Raw genomic sequence first — 12,030 nt, 5'->3', positions numbered from 1 at the left:
ACTATATTTATAAAGATGATAGTTTTATCATATAAAGTTTAACTAAATATTAAAATGGTTATAATACAAAAAAATAACAAATGTTCGGTAATTTATTAAGTTTAATTATATAAAGTGGATTATATATGGAAAAGCCTCGTAAATTTATTAATTTCATTTAGAAACCCTAGACATGGCTATCACCCCACCAATTCACTATCAGTTCGTGACTTGCTACCTCCCCATTTACTGTAGCGTCTGCATTCGGTGATGAACGCTTAAATTAATTTGTACATTTTGGCTTTCATTTCAGTTTAAATTGTTTCTATCATTCATTTAAATTAATTTTTTAATATTTTAATATTATATTTATTAATATAAAAATATAAAAAAATTATACTATTAAATCTGAACTATTTAATATATATTTAAATAATTAATTTATAAATTTTTTATTTTTTAATATTAAATTAGATTATTTAGATTATATTTGAATTATTTAGAAACAATGTGTATAATCAAATTATAAAATTATAAAAAAAATTATTAAAATTTTTTGTATTTTTATATTAATAAATATAATATTAAAAATATTTAAAAATTAATTTAAATAAACGGTAGAAATAAATTTAAACTAAAATGGAAGGCCACCGGGCTTAACGAGCACAAGTGATGAGTACGGAATGCAAACGCTTTGACATTGCGGCGTCTCCTCAACATTTATCTCCTACCTTCCCCTGCGACGCCTCTCCAACTCTCAATCTTCGTCAATCACTCATGGCTCACACGCACATGACTCCATTTGTTATCTCTCTGATCTCAATCCAAAACCCTCGACCTCGACAGGTGGCGGCGGCGGCGAGCAGAAGACGTTCAACGACATCCATGAGAAGCTGCTGGAGGCAACAATCGGTGCATGCTTGAAGTGAAGAAAAAGTAAAGGGTAAAGGTTGGGGTGAGAGGATAAAGAAGAAAGAAATCCAATGCCTGTTGAAAAGCTCCAAAATCTGGCTTTAGGAATAACGCCCCAAAATATGGTATAAGTCCCTCTGTCCGTTGCTGATATGTTTCAACGTCTTGGTGCTCACCGCCAGATATACAGCTCTCAAATTTCTAAGTACGTTAAAGCAGGACTCATCGACAAAGCCATTCAAGTTTTCAACGAAATGATCCAATCAAAATGCCGCGTCTTGAGCTTGGATTACAATCGCTTCATCGGTGTTTTGGTTCGCCAATCGCGCTTTGATTTGGCTGAATATTATTATTGCAGGATGAATATCCAAGGTTTTTCTTTGACGCCATTCACTTACTCGAGGTTTATTTCTGGTTTGTGTAAAGTTAAGAATTTTACCCTCATAGAGAAGCTTATCCAAGACATGGATAATCTGGGGTCTGTCCCTGACATTTGGACTTTTAACATTTATTTGAATCTTTTATGCCGTGAGAATAGGTTAGACATAGCTCTACAGGTCTTTTCTAGCATGTCTGATAAAGGAAGAGAACCTGATGTTGTATCATATACCATAATTATTCACGCATTATGTAAATTCGAGCGCCTTGATGAGGCCACTCAAATGTGGGATAATATGATTGAAAAGGGGTTATCCCCGGATTGTAAGGTTAGCACGGCGCTTGTTATTGGGTTGTATAGTGGTAGAAAGGTTAATTTGGCATATGAACTTACCGTCAGTGTTATCAAGGGTGGAGTCGAGGTTAATAATTTGATTTATAATGCTTTGATAAGTGGGTTCTGTCGGATGGGTAGGATTGACAAAGCTCTAACTATCAAATCGTTCATGAGGAGAAATGGGGGTGAGCCGGATTTGGTTACATATAACATATTGTTGGATTATTGCTGTAATGAGCTTATGCTGGATGAGGCAGTGAGGTTAATGGAGAAGATGGAGAGAGGTGGGATGGGACTAGATGTATATAGCTATAATGAATTGCTTAAGGGTCTCTGTAAAGCTCGTAAGCTGGAGAAGGCCTATCTAATGATGGTGAAGACAATGGAAAGGAAAGGGCAGTTTGATGTTGTTTCTTACAATACAATTATAACAGCTTTTTGTAAGGCTCGTCAGATTGGAAGGGCTTACAAGTTGTTTGAGGAAATGAATGGAAAGGGAATTCGACCTGATGTGGTGACATACACAATCCTTATAAAAGCTTTTTTGTTAGACGGTAACTCTGATATTGCCAAGGAACTTGTTGATCAAATGACAAGGATGGATCTGGTTCCTGATCGTATATTCTATACGACAATTGTTGATCACCTATGCAAGACTGGGAAGATTGGTATGGCTTGTAGTGTCTTCAGCGATATGGTGGAGAATGGAATAAGTCCTGATGTGATCTCATATAATGCCCTCATAAACGGGCTTTGTAAAGCCTCTAAAATAAAAGAGGCCTTGCATTTATATAATGAAATGCAGATGAAAGGACTCTGTCCTGATGAGGTGACTTTCAAGTTGATCATCAGAGGTTTATTAAAGGAAAACAAGCTTTCCGTTGCTTGTAGGGTTTGGGACCAAATGATGGAGAAGGGTTTTACTCTTGATAGATTTCTTTCTGAGACTCTAATCAATGCCATCAAATCAAGTGATGCTACATGAGGAATGCAGTGGTTTGTATTTTTGTGAACCTCCAAACTACATAACTCATTTCTCTGTGTGATGGAATCGAAGCTTAAGCTTACTTAATTTTTTGTTATAATATATGCTTAACACATTTGTAGAGTTATCGTCTTTCTGCATGTCAAACACCAATAAATCTTTGCCAAATCGTTTTGCTCCCCACAGTGCAATACCATGCTGTTGCCAGACTCTGCTTATTTGTGCTTTTGCACTGTATGACATACTCTAATCTGCTATACTATTTTATTGCTAACTTGTTTTCGTGTTGGTACTAGTTTATATTCTTCTTGAGATGCAAGCCTACCCTTGTTAATATCTATTTTGCTTCACTAGGTTGAAGTTTATCATATTCGCTATACCATTTGTTGTGTGTTGCAGAGCATTAATTTGGATTTTGGAGATACTCATTCAATGTTAACTTCACCTTGGTGTGAGCAATGTCTAATTCCTTCTACCGTGATGTTTATCATGGTAAATCCTTTTTCTAGTTCCTTCTTGAACATTATATTCAAGTTCCAAGACTGCTCATAACACAACAGATAATCATTCAAAAATGAAACATCTACAAGTTAAGCTTGTTGTGATTAATTAGGCTTTCAGTATTCAATTGAATTAGATTCTGAAAAGTTGTGGTGCACCTTACAACTTTCTTGTGGTCTCATATTTTTTGTTGGCAAGAAAGGAATCCATATCTGTTGGCGTATAACGTTTTGAATTTCAAGCATATATGTTATAATATTGTTTTCTTTGATATTTGATGGGAAAAGACAGATTTAGAGGAGTAAGTGTTTGAATAAAACGCTTGTAAGATTAAGATACAGCTCCCTCTTACACATATGTTTGTATGTAGAGTATAAAAAGGTATCAAGTAGTATAATGTGTACAATATTTAATGTAGTGCAATGGATATATGTTACCCTAGTTGATATACATGACTACTGTAACATTCTCTTTACCTCCTGAATGCATGTTAAGACCTGAAATGCTTTTTAAAGTTGTTGACCGTCTTGAGATCTAATGCATCTGTTTATATGTGCAGGATGAAAGAAGATTAAGAGGAGAAGGCAAGGGAAAAAGCTTGGATGCATATATCCTTTAGAGCTTCCCCAATGTAATTGTAGGGTTTCTAAGCTACCAAATCTCAAGTTACCAGGTAAGTTTTTTGTTTCACTTTTTGGCCCATCAGTGCGTGGAAAACATTTATCAAGTAATTGCTCAATATGAAGAATTTGTGCCGTCATATTGTAAAAAATAAAAACCATAAATAAATGCTTATTCCATGTAGTTGCTTTGAAACTAAGAACTTGTAACAATGGTTATCCTTAGATAAGGTCACAATGTCATGCATGTAGGGGTGTGTTGTCTACTATTAACGTAAAATTAAGGGCAATTGGAAGCTAGGTCCCTAAAGATCAATTTATTAACTAATAAGTTTCAAAAGTTTGTGCAAAAATGAGTCTCAAATATTAGTTCAAACATTTGCAAATATGGTGGTTTCTGTTGCAGATTATTGAGAGTGGCCTATAAGACTTAATCGCCTAATTTGCAACTCATTTTTTGGCAAAAAGTTTTGGGACTTGACTATCATTAAATTGATCTTTTGGGACTTAACTTTGATTCCCCTTGAAATAAAATGTCAATCACCTGGTTCATTGAATTTCTGTCTTATCTAACTACACTGAAGCTCAATATATATATGTATATATATTTTGGGTAGACAACTGAAGCTGAATTTCTATGTACGTTGTGCGTCAGTTTTAGTTGATATAGATGTTGACTTTATGCCAGCACTACACTTGATATAATTCTACTCATGCACTTCTAGTTGTCATATTTTTTCATAGTATATGATAATAATTGCACAATGCTACTACCCTCTCCTATCTCTGCATAATGAGGGAGGAGAACTTATTCACTGATGTTAATTCACCATTGTTATTAAAATATGCAGGGGCGAGGTCTAGAATGTCAAAATACTAGAAGCAAAAGCATGAATGAAATGAAACTATGAATTCTTAGAAGTCAGTGTGCAGGAAGCCAATGAGTTTATATTTTCAAGTTCAAAGGTTAGGCGCACATCTGGCTGTCCATTTTTGGGCTTGAAAAATATGATGGCATCAAAACAGAGCCTAGCTCAATCTCCTTTGTTTGATTTCAAAGTTTGAGGTGAAATGCCCACAAGGCATTTACCACACTGACAGATTGGCCCCTCCGTGATTTGCAAATTCTTCTACAACTGTATTTCAACTGATAGGAGCATCGGTTTGATTTTCAAGAGGTTAGGTGTTTGTTGGTGAAGTTCAAAATATGGTCTAATGATTGAAGTTTTTTCAATCTGGTTCACATGAAGTGATATTATTATCAATTCTAGATTTCAGTCCATTTTAAGTTCATTGGAGCGGGTACTCTTAAATGTGGGTTTATATTACTTGAAGTTGTGATCTCGTAATCCAAGAGGAAGTCTTGGTTATAGTTCAGTAAATTAGATCTTTTACCCGTATACATTTATATATTTGTAAAGAAATTGGTATAAAGGAATGGAATTTAGGACTGTAAAATATTTGAATTCAAAATTTAGGTACAAGTTCGCCTCATTGCTTAGTTTAGAAAAGGAAGTTCAAGCTGTTTTAGACTTTTTTTTAACCTAGATGTTGAGTTCTCTTATTATTATACACAAGGTAATCTAACAGTTGACTTCAGACTTGGTAAAGCTCAAGTTCCTCGTATATTTTTACCTTCCAAAAATCCAACCTGGTAAGAAGACTAGAAATAGGAAGAACAACTGGAACATTGCCTCCACAGACGGCTAGACAAGTCTCATGATTTGCCTTAAAATGAATCGTTGGTAAAATTCTTCGAGGTGGTCCACATTCCCATCCTCTGTTGCTCCTGGTAACGATTATCAATTCCTTCTGCTGCAAATATCTCGACTCAAAATCTTGTCGAAAGCCCAAAGGGAACATGAGCTCTCCATCAGAGTAAAGGAAATCCTTTTTTCAATGAACAACCTCAGAGTAGCTACCATGATTGACAGATCCATCTGTGATTATTAAGAACATAGTTTAGCTAAGGGCTGGGCCAACCCTATGGAATTTCGCTCAATGAAAGAAAATGTAACGTGTTCATAGTATTGACTTACAAGCTGAAGCATCGCTCCTGGTCATGCCCCAGGTCGGGCCTTGCACAAACAACCCATCTTTCTAAATTTTGGGGAGTCTAGTTTACAAATGTGTCAATGAAAAGATCACAAAGGACAACCAAATGGTAAGTCAAAACTAGCAGATACTCGGGCTGTACAATTTCACGGTGGTTGATCAATAGAGATTGTTCAGGATGTTGATGCTACAAGCTACAATTTCAGGACACGAAAAAATGAAGCAATCCAAAAAAAAAAAAAAAGGCAGACGGAAGAAGTATGGTGCAATTATAAGAAAGGTTCAGAGAGCTCCATCTCGTTAGAAGCCTGTAATTGTTGCGTATCAGGCCGATGAGATCCTACAAAATCCATGCCAAGCCACTGCCACGGCCAGCAAACATATCTAGATCGATTTCGGCTCCTTGAGTCTTCCCTACTCTCAAACTCTTCAAGCTGACGGGTAAGCTCTTCCACTCTTTCCCTTAGCCGCGATGCCCTCAAGTCTGCCAACTTCAGAGATTTCTCTGCTGCATCCCTTGCCGCCATTGCAGCCACTGTCGTCTCTTCTTTGAATTTTAGCTTATTCTCCGATTCCAACAAGGATTGCTTGGCCTCCTCAAGCTCCTGCTTAAGTGCTGATAGCTGCAGATTTCCAACCAGTAATTAGGAATATTGCATCTTCAAAAAGGAATACGAATGAGCAGGAACAATGAAAATATCCAATTTTGGCATACACTACAAATATCAAGCTACCATTATTACAGTGTTAAACTTGTTCAGCAAGCTCATAACAGTACTTTAAGAGAGGAAACATCAGAATATGATACGTGAATAAAAGGTCGTATCAAGGATGAAAGTATGGAACTAGGGAAATAACTTGTCACTAGCAACCAGTAAACTTGCTCAGTAATTTTGAACTTTGCCATTGGACCATTTGTATATTCAATGAAGCTCTCCCCCCCTCCCCCCCCCCCCGGGGTGTACTATAGTCAATGAAGCTTTGATTTCTAAGAATATCGGAATTTACAGGAATAAGAAAAAGAACCATTCCTTCCCTATGTGATGAAAATAGTCCTACTATTTGATCCCAACAAATATAGTGTGAACATCAAGAGCAACTGCTAAAACAGGGGGCATACTTGTGCGGCAAATTCTTGTTCAATAGCTCTGCCTGCGCCAGCTTCTTGCTCTGCTGCTACTTTCCATCTATTAATTTCTTCTTCAGCAGAGGCAATATCAATCATTAACCCCTCAACCTACATAATAAATAGGTTAAGTTCATACTTAGTATCAAAGAAGAATTAACAGTTAAATCCTGTCATACAGTCCACAGGATATTCAACATTCAAATACGCAAACGATAGGTAAATTTAATCAGTATTCGGGTGACAGTAACTATCTCAATGAAATGACGAAGAAAAGATATGTAAGCATACACTTTCATTTGCAACTCTCTCCTTCTCTTCAAGTTCTTCTATTCGTTGCATTCTATGGTTGAGCTCTTTGGCCTGAGCTTCCACGTGCTGCTTAAGTAAACTCAACTCTGTCCTTAAATCAGTTGAACAAAGTTGTAAAACCCAAAATAAATTAAAAAAGGGTCAGCACAACTTGCAACTGAAATTATACATATTCTTCCGAGAGTGAAAATAAGAAGACTTTCAGCCAATTTCAAATCAGATAGTAAAAAATTTCTGAAATGTTCTAAGTTGTGTACCTTAATTCATCTCTAGCATGCTGCAGATCAATGATCTCAAGCTGAGAGGCCTTAACAACGTTCTCCAAAGCACCAGCCTGTGAGTAGTATATTAATAAATAACTCCCCAAGGAAACTTCGAAGTATAAAATACATTAAAGATTTAAAGGTAGTAATTTACAATGGAACAAAACAGTGCTAGTAAGTACTTACCAGAGAGCATATGTCATCCTCCTCTTTTTCCATTACATTTGCCTTGTCGTTTGCAGCTGTATCTCTTCCGTCTCCAAAAAGCTTACTAAATTTGAAATCTATCCCAGCCTCCCTTAAACCATTTTCTGCAGCGAGGAACAACTCATTTTTTCTGGAAGTTGGATCAGATGTTATCCTCTTTGACAAAGCACTTCTAAGTAAAGAACCAATTTGATCTTTCTCCCTAACTAATCGAATCACTGTATCTTCCAAAGTCTTGATTTCATTATTTTTATTCTCAAACACATCCTTTGCTTTCTCAGCAACAATTCTAATCAATTCATTTATAGATTCCATCCCTGCCAAAGAGGCTCGAATAAGTTCTTCAATGTCTGTTACTTGAGGAAGAAACAAGGATTCTGACACTTCAGAATGATTTGCATCAACGATCTTAATAACATTGTAAGCCTGGTTATGAATTTTAGAGACAAAACTCAACTGATCAATCAATAAAGTCCTCTGTGATTCCATCTTTGTTTCTATCTTTCTCAACCTGTCATCGTAATCAACGACAATCTGTTTCAACTCCACGGCTTCATTCACTTTTTCATCCTTCTCGGCAAGAGTCCTCTCTAAATTCTCAACAACAGAAGTTTTCTTCGTGACCTCTTCCCTTAATTGACTAATTGTTGCTTCCAGCTGAGAAACCTCAATAGCAATCTCATAATTCCTCTGCTCCATCTGCTCTCTTGTCTTATTCCTAGATTGAGCAGTAGACTCAATCTGTTTAACAAGTTCTTCAACAATTTCATTAGCTCGCATAATTACCCCATATGCTACAGCTGACAAACCCGTGTATTTCTGCGATCTGGATAACCCATTACCAGCAAAATTTTTGAAATTACTCACCTTCGCAGATATTTTGTCCATCCCATTCACTAACATCTGGGTAGAATTTCCAATTTCCGCTCGAAGATCGTCTCTCTCCTTCACCAATTCATCGAATTGCTTGGCAATCTCATCTCTCTGTATCGATAACTCATTCTTCACTCTGTTCGTCTCGGCTAATTCGACCAAAAGCTTCTCCTGCGAATTCAGAGCCTCTTCTTTTTCCCGCAAAGCATCATCCCTCTGCCTCCCGAACTCATCGCGTTTCTTGATAGCCTCAAGAGCAAGCGCCTTCAACCGATTGAACGAACTCTGCAATTCGGATTTGGAATTCTCGGCCGCCTGGCGAGCTTGACGCTCACGATCGAGCTCCACGAGAAGCTCCCTAACTCTGTCAACGGAGACTTCTTCTGGAGGCGGATTCGTGATCCTAATCGGCAAGGGACAGTCATCGTCCTCAACATCACTAAGGACCGCATCGGCATCTTCGTCGCCGGCGGCCGCCATTTAAATACTCTTATCGGATATCAAGGAACCAAAGCAAAGCCCTTGAAATTGGAGGAAGGAGAAAGAATCCGTATTGAATTGGGAAATCCAAGAAACCCAATTATGAACGAACACTTGGGAGTTTTGGACAACGGTTTAATAATGAATCCACATATGAATATTCTTTTGATCTTTTGATTGGAATCGCGGGCTGCTGATAGTAGTGGGCAAGTGGAAACCGAAGATGACGACGACGACGGTGAAAATGTTCGCACCCGAACTGAGCACAACACAACACCGTCACCGATCCTGCGCCCCAATTCGTCACTTCTAAATTTTTTTATGAAAAATTAAAATTAAAAAATAAAGAAAAAGAAATGTGATTAAAATAAAGGGCGATGATGAGCCGCTTGAGGATGAGTTTTGGCGCCGGCTTGGTTGAGAAGGAAACTTCGTCTGCGACTGAGAGTGAGAGGAACGGCGATTCAGAAAATGACACACAACCTTCCTTTCGTGCCCCTACGGTCTTTCCAGCGTGGAAATGACGAACCACTTGGCAACATGATTTTCTTTTTCTTTTCCTTCACATTCTAGAAAATGTTTTCCTCCCAAGCGGCCGATGATGACTTTGACGCAAGAAACATAGCAACGGACAAATCACTCGTCCAGTATATTTAGAAGTTAAGTGTATTGTTGTCCAGACAAATCATGAAATTGACCAACCTACTCATTGCGGATTGAATTTTCTCTGATTCTATTTAGCAGATTGCTTCAAACGCCAAACGATGCATTTCTTGGTGATGCAAATAAGTTTTTAACGTCAATTAAATCAAGCAATTCTCTGAATAGTTTAGTTATTATCTCACCACTATCGATTATCTTGGTATTGTTGAAAAATCCTCAGCCCATGTGGAACAATTCACCATAATGTGTCCTTGAAAGGGCTTGCAATAGACTGAAATGCCCTTTCATAATTGACAGACTATCTGATATCATTACGGCTTGCATCAAGTCTCCATCTATGAAAGTTATAACGAACGGTGAGACTATACAAGAGTTTAAACCCTCTCTAGATCTTAGACAAAGGGATCCGAATACTTATTATATCTTCATATTTGTATGAAAAAACCCAATCGTATTATTGTAGATGAGATAGCCGATGGGGAGTGGAAGCCTATTAAGCTTGTGAAGAACAAGCCCATTGTCACACTTATTCTTTGATGATGATTTAATCCTATTCAAGGAGGCCTCATGTGACCAAATCCAGGCTATGGATAGGTGCATCTCTAGATTCTATGAAGCCTCAGGGTAGAAGATGAACAAGGATAAGACCAAGTTGTGTGTATCTGCCAATGTCTACTTCTATAGAGCCAAAGAACTTGGTGAAGATTTGGCTATTGGATTTACTAGTAATTTGGGCAAATACTGAGATACCGCTTATACACAAGAGGCTACTAATAGCCTCTCTACACCTATCCTAACCAAGAACCAAGAAACAATTGTCGAGTTGGAAGAGCAAATTTCTCACTGATGAGAAAATTTACTTTGATTTACTTTGTTATTTCTACTCTACCAAGCTACTATATGCAAACCATTCTCCTCCCCTCGAGTATCCTTAATGACTTGGAAAAAGCCAGTAGAGACTTCCTTTGGAAGGATAGGGAGGATGTAAGGAAGGACCACCTCTTAGCCTGGGACACTCTTCAAGAGCATAGGGAGTATGGAGGTTTGGAGATATGAAATTTGAAACATCAAAACCAAACTTTCATTTAGAAACGTTGTTGGGGTTTGGTGTCAAATCCAAAGGCTTTATGGTTATAAGTCCTCAAGTCAAAGTAAAGGTGTGGAGAAGGTCAACTACCTAAGATCAAAAGGAAAGTGGGAGGGTCTATTGCTTGGCATAGCATTGTTAAAGTATGGGACTCCTTACAACAAGGCCTAGGTAGAAAGATTATTCTAGTCATTAGGCATCATTTTGGTTTGATAAGTGGTTTCCCAACAAAAAACCACTTATTGATTTCATGGAGAATGGTAAAGAATTTGTTGATATTAATGGAAAAGTAAGGGACTATGTCCTTCTTTCAAGTAGTTAGGATACGTACAAAATGAGGCCTGGGCTGCCAAATCTTGTCATTGACCTTATTACCAGCATTAAACCCTCAAATGAGGAGAGAAGAATGGATAAACAGTTATGGTTGTTTTCTATTGATAGAATGTATACTGTGAAATTGGACTACTCTTCTCTTTTTGCAGGCATGAAAGGTGACAAAAATCCACTATAGGAAAATATTTGGAGATGGAAGATCCTAGAGAAGATGAAAACACTCTTCTGGTAGATAGCACATGATACACTGCATACAAATGTGTTTTGAGTGCAGAGAGGTTTGTCCACAACAAGCCAATGCCCATTGGGGTGCAACAGGATGGAGGATGCCATGCATCTCATACATGACTTCCCTCATACTAAACATAAGTGGGGGGAATATGTGCGGCCAAATGTTGAGGATACTTTCTTTAATCTAGATTGGTGTAAGTGGTAGATTAGAATATGAAAGAACAGGTGGGAAACCCTTTTACAAAGGTCGTCCCTTGGAATATTTTGTTCGCTTATACTATTTGGAAGAATAAATGCACAATTCCCTTCTAAGGAAGTGATGAGGGGACGATTGAAGAACCTTATAGCTCCATTTTTAAGATTGCTATGGACTTAAAATTAAAGGATAAGATATATCCATCAACAGGGCAATCTCAAATGGCTCTTGAGTATGGAATGAATGTTGAGGCCATTAAGCTAGAGACTAACAGTCAATGGCAGAGTCAAAACCTAAAGTTAGATGGTGCAAGATAATTAGTTTAAAAATTAATAACTTTTTAAAAAATAATAATTATACTAGGACTAAAATTGTAATAACATAAGTAGTTTGATTATCATGTTTCTTTTTAGAAAATTAGATTGAACATGTTAACATGATCTCTTATGTAAATATCTTCTTCTTATTTTATTTCAATCATTAAAATATTAT

The 12,030-nt window shown here is 37.2% G+C and overlaps 2 protein-coding genes across 4 annotated transcripts; one reads left to right on the top strand and one right to left on the bottom strand.

The window, feature by feature from the left end:
• The first annotated feature begins 664 nt into the window (after nucleotides 1–664).
• On the top strand, nucleotides 665–5,185 carry LOC129308495 (pentatricopeptide repeat-containing protein At1g13040, mitochondrial). Of its 2 annotated transcripts, XM_054949618.1 has the most exons (4): nucleotides 665–2,602; nucleotides 2,991–3,083; nucleotides 3,652–3,765; nucleotides 4,564–5,185. In XM_054949618.1, the coding sequence occupies exon 1, from the start codon at nucleotides 1,044–1,046 to the stop codon at nucleotides 2,589–2,591; it is 1,548 nt and encodes a 515-aa protein (XP_054805593.1). In that variant the 5' UTR covers nucleotides 665–1,043; the 3' UTR covers nucleotides 2,592–2,602; nucleotides 2,991–3,083; nucleotides 3,652–3,765; nucleotides 4,564–5,185. The 2 variants fall into 2 exon arrangements, with proteins under 2 accessions (XP_054805593.1, XP_054805594.1); XM_054949619.1 differs by lacking the exon at nucleotides 2,991–3,083.
• A 129-nt stretch (nucleotides 5,186–5,314) lies between these two features.
• On the bottom strand, nucleotides 5,315–9,598 carry LOC129308494 (uncharacterized). Of its 2 annotated transcripts, XR_008592630.1 has the most exons (6): nucleotides 7,655–9,598; nucleotides 7,463–7,539; nucleotides 7,185–7,296; nucleotides 6,888–7,004; nucleotides 5,752–6,390; nucleotides 5,315–5,652 (listed from the first exon to the last, which is right to left on the bottom strand). XR_008592630.1 is itself a non-coding variant. In XM_054949617.1 (5 exons), the coding sequence occupies exons 1-5, from the start codon at nucleotides 9,026–9,028 to the stop codon at nucleotides 6,037–6,039; spliced, it is 2,034 nt and encodes a 677-aa protein (XP_054805592.1). In that variant the 5' UTR covers nucleotides 9,029–9,598; the 3' UTR covers nucleotides 5,715–6,036. The 2 variants fall into 2 exon arrangements, 1 of the variants encoding a protein (XP_054805592.1); XM_054949617.1 differs by lacking the exon at nucleotides 5,315–5,652 and having other exon boundaries at nucleotides 5,715–6,390.
• Between the last annotated feature and the right edge of the window lie 2,432 nt (nucleotides 9,599–12,030).

This window comes from Prosopis cineraria, unplaced genomic scaffold, assembly GCF_029017545.1.
Source record: "Prosopis cineraria cultivar Desert tree isolate PC_DT_omini unplaced genomic scaffold, ASM2901754v1 PC4, whole genome shotgun sequence".
Lineage (NCBI taxonomy): Eukaryota > Viridiplantae > Streptophyta > Magnoliopsida > Fabales > Fabaceae > Prosopis > Prosopis cineraria.
The sequence above is the reverse complement of the archived record's forward strand: the minus strand, read 5'-3'. Positions and strand labels throughout refer to the sequence as shown.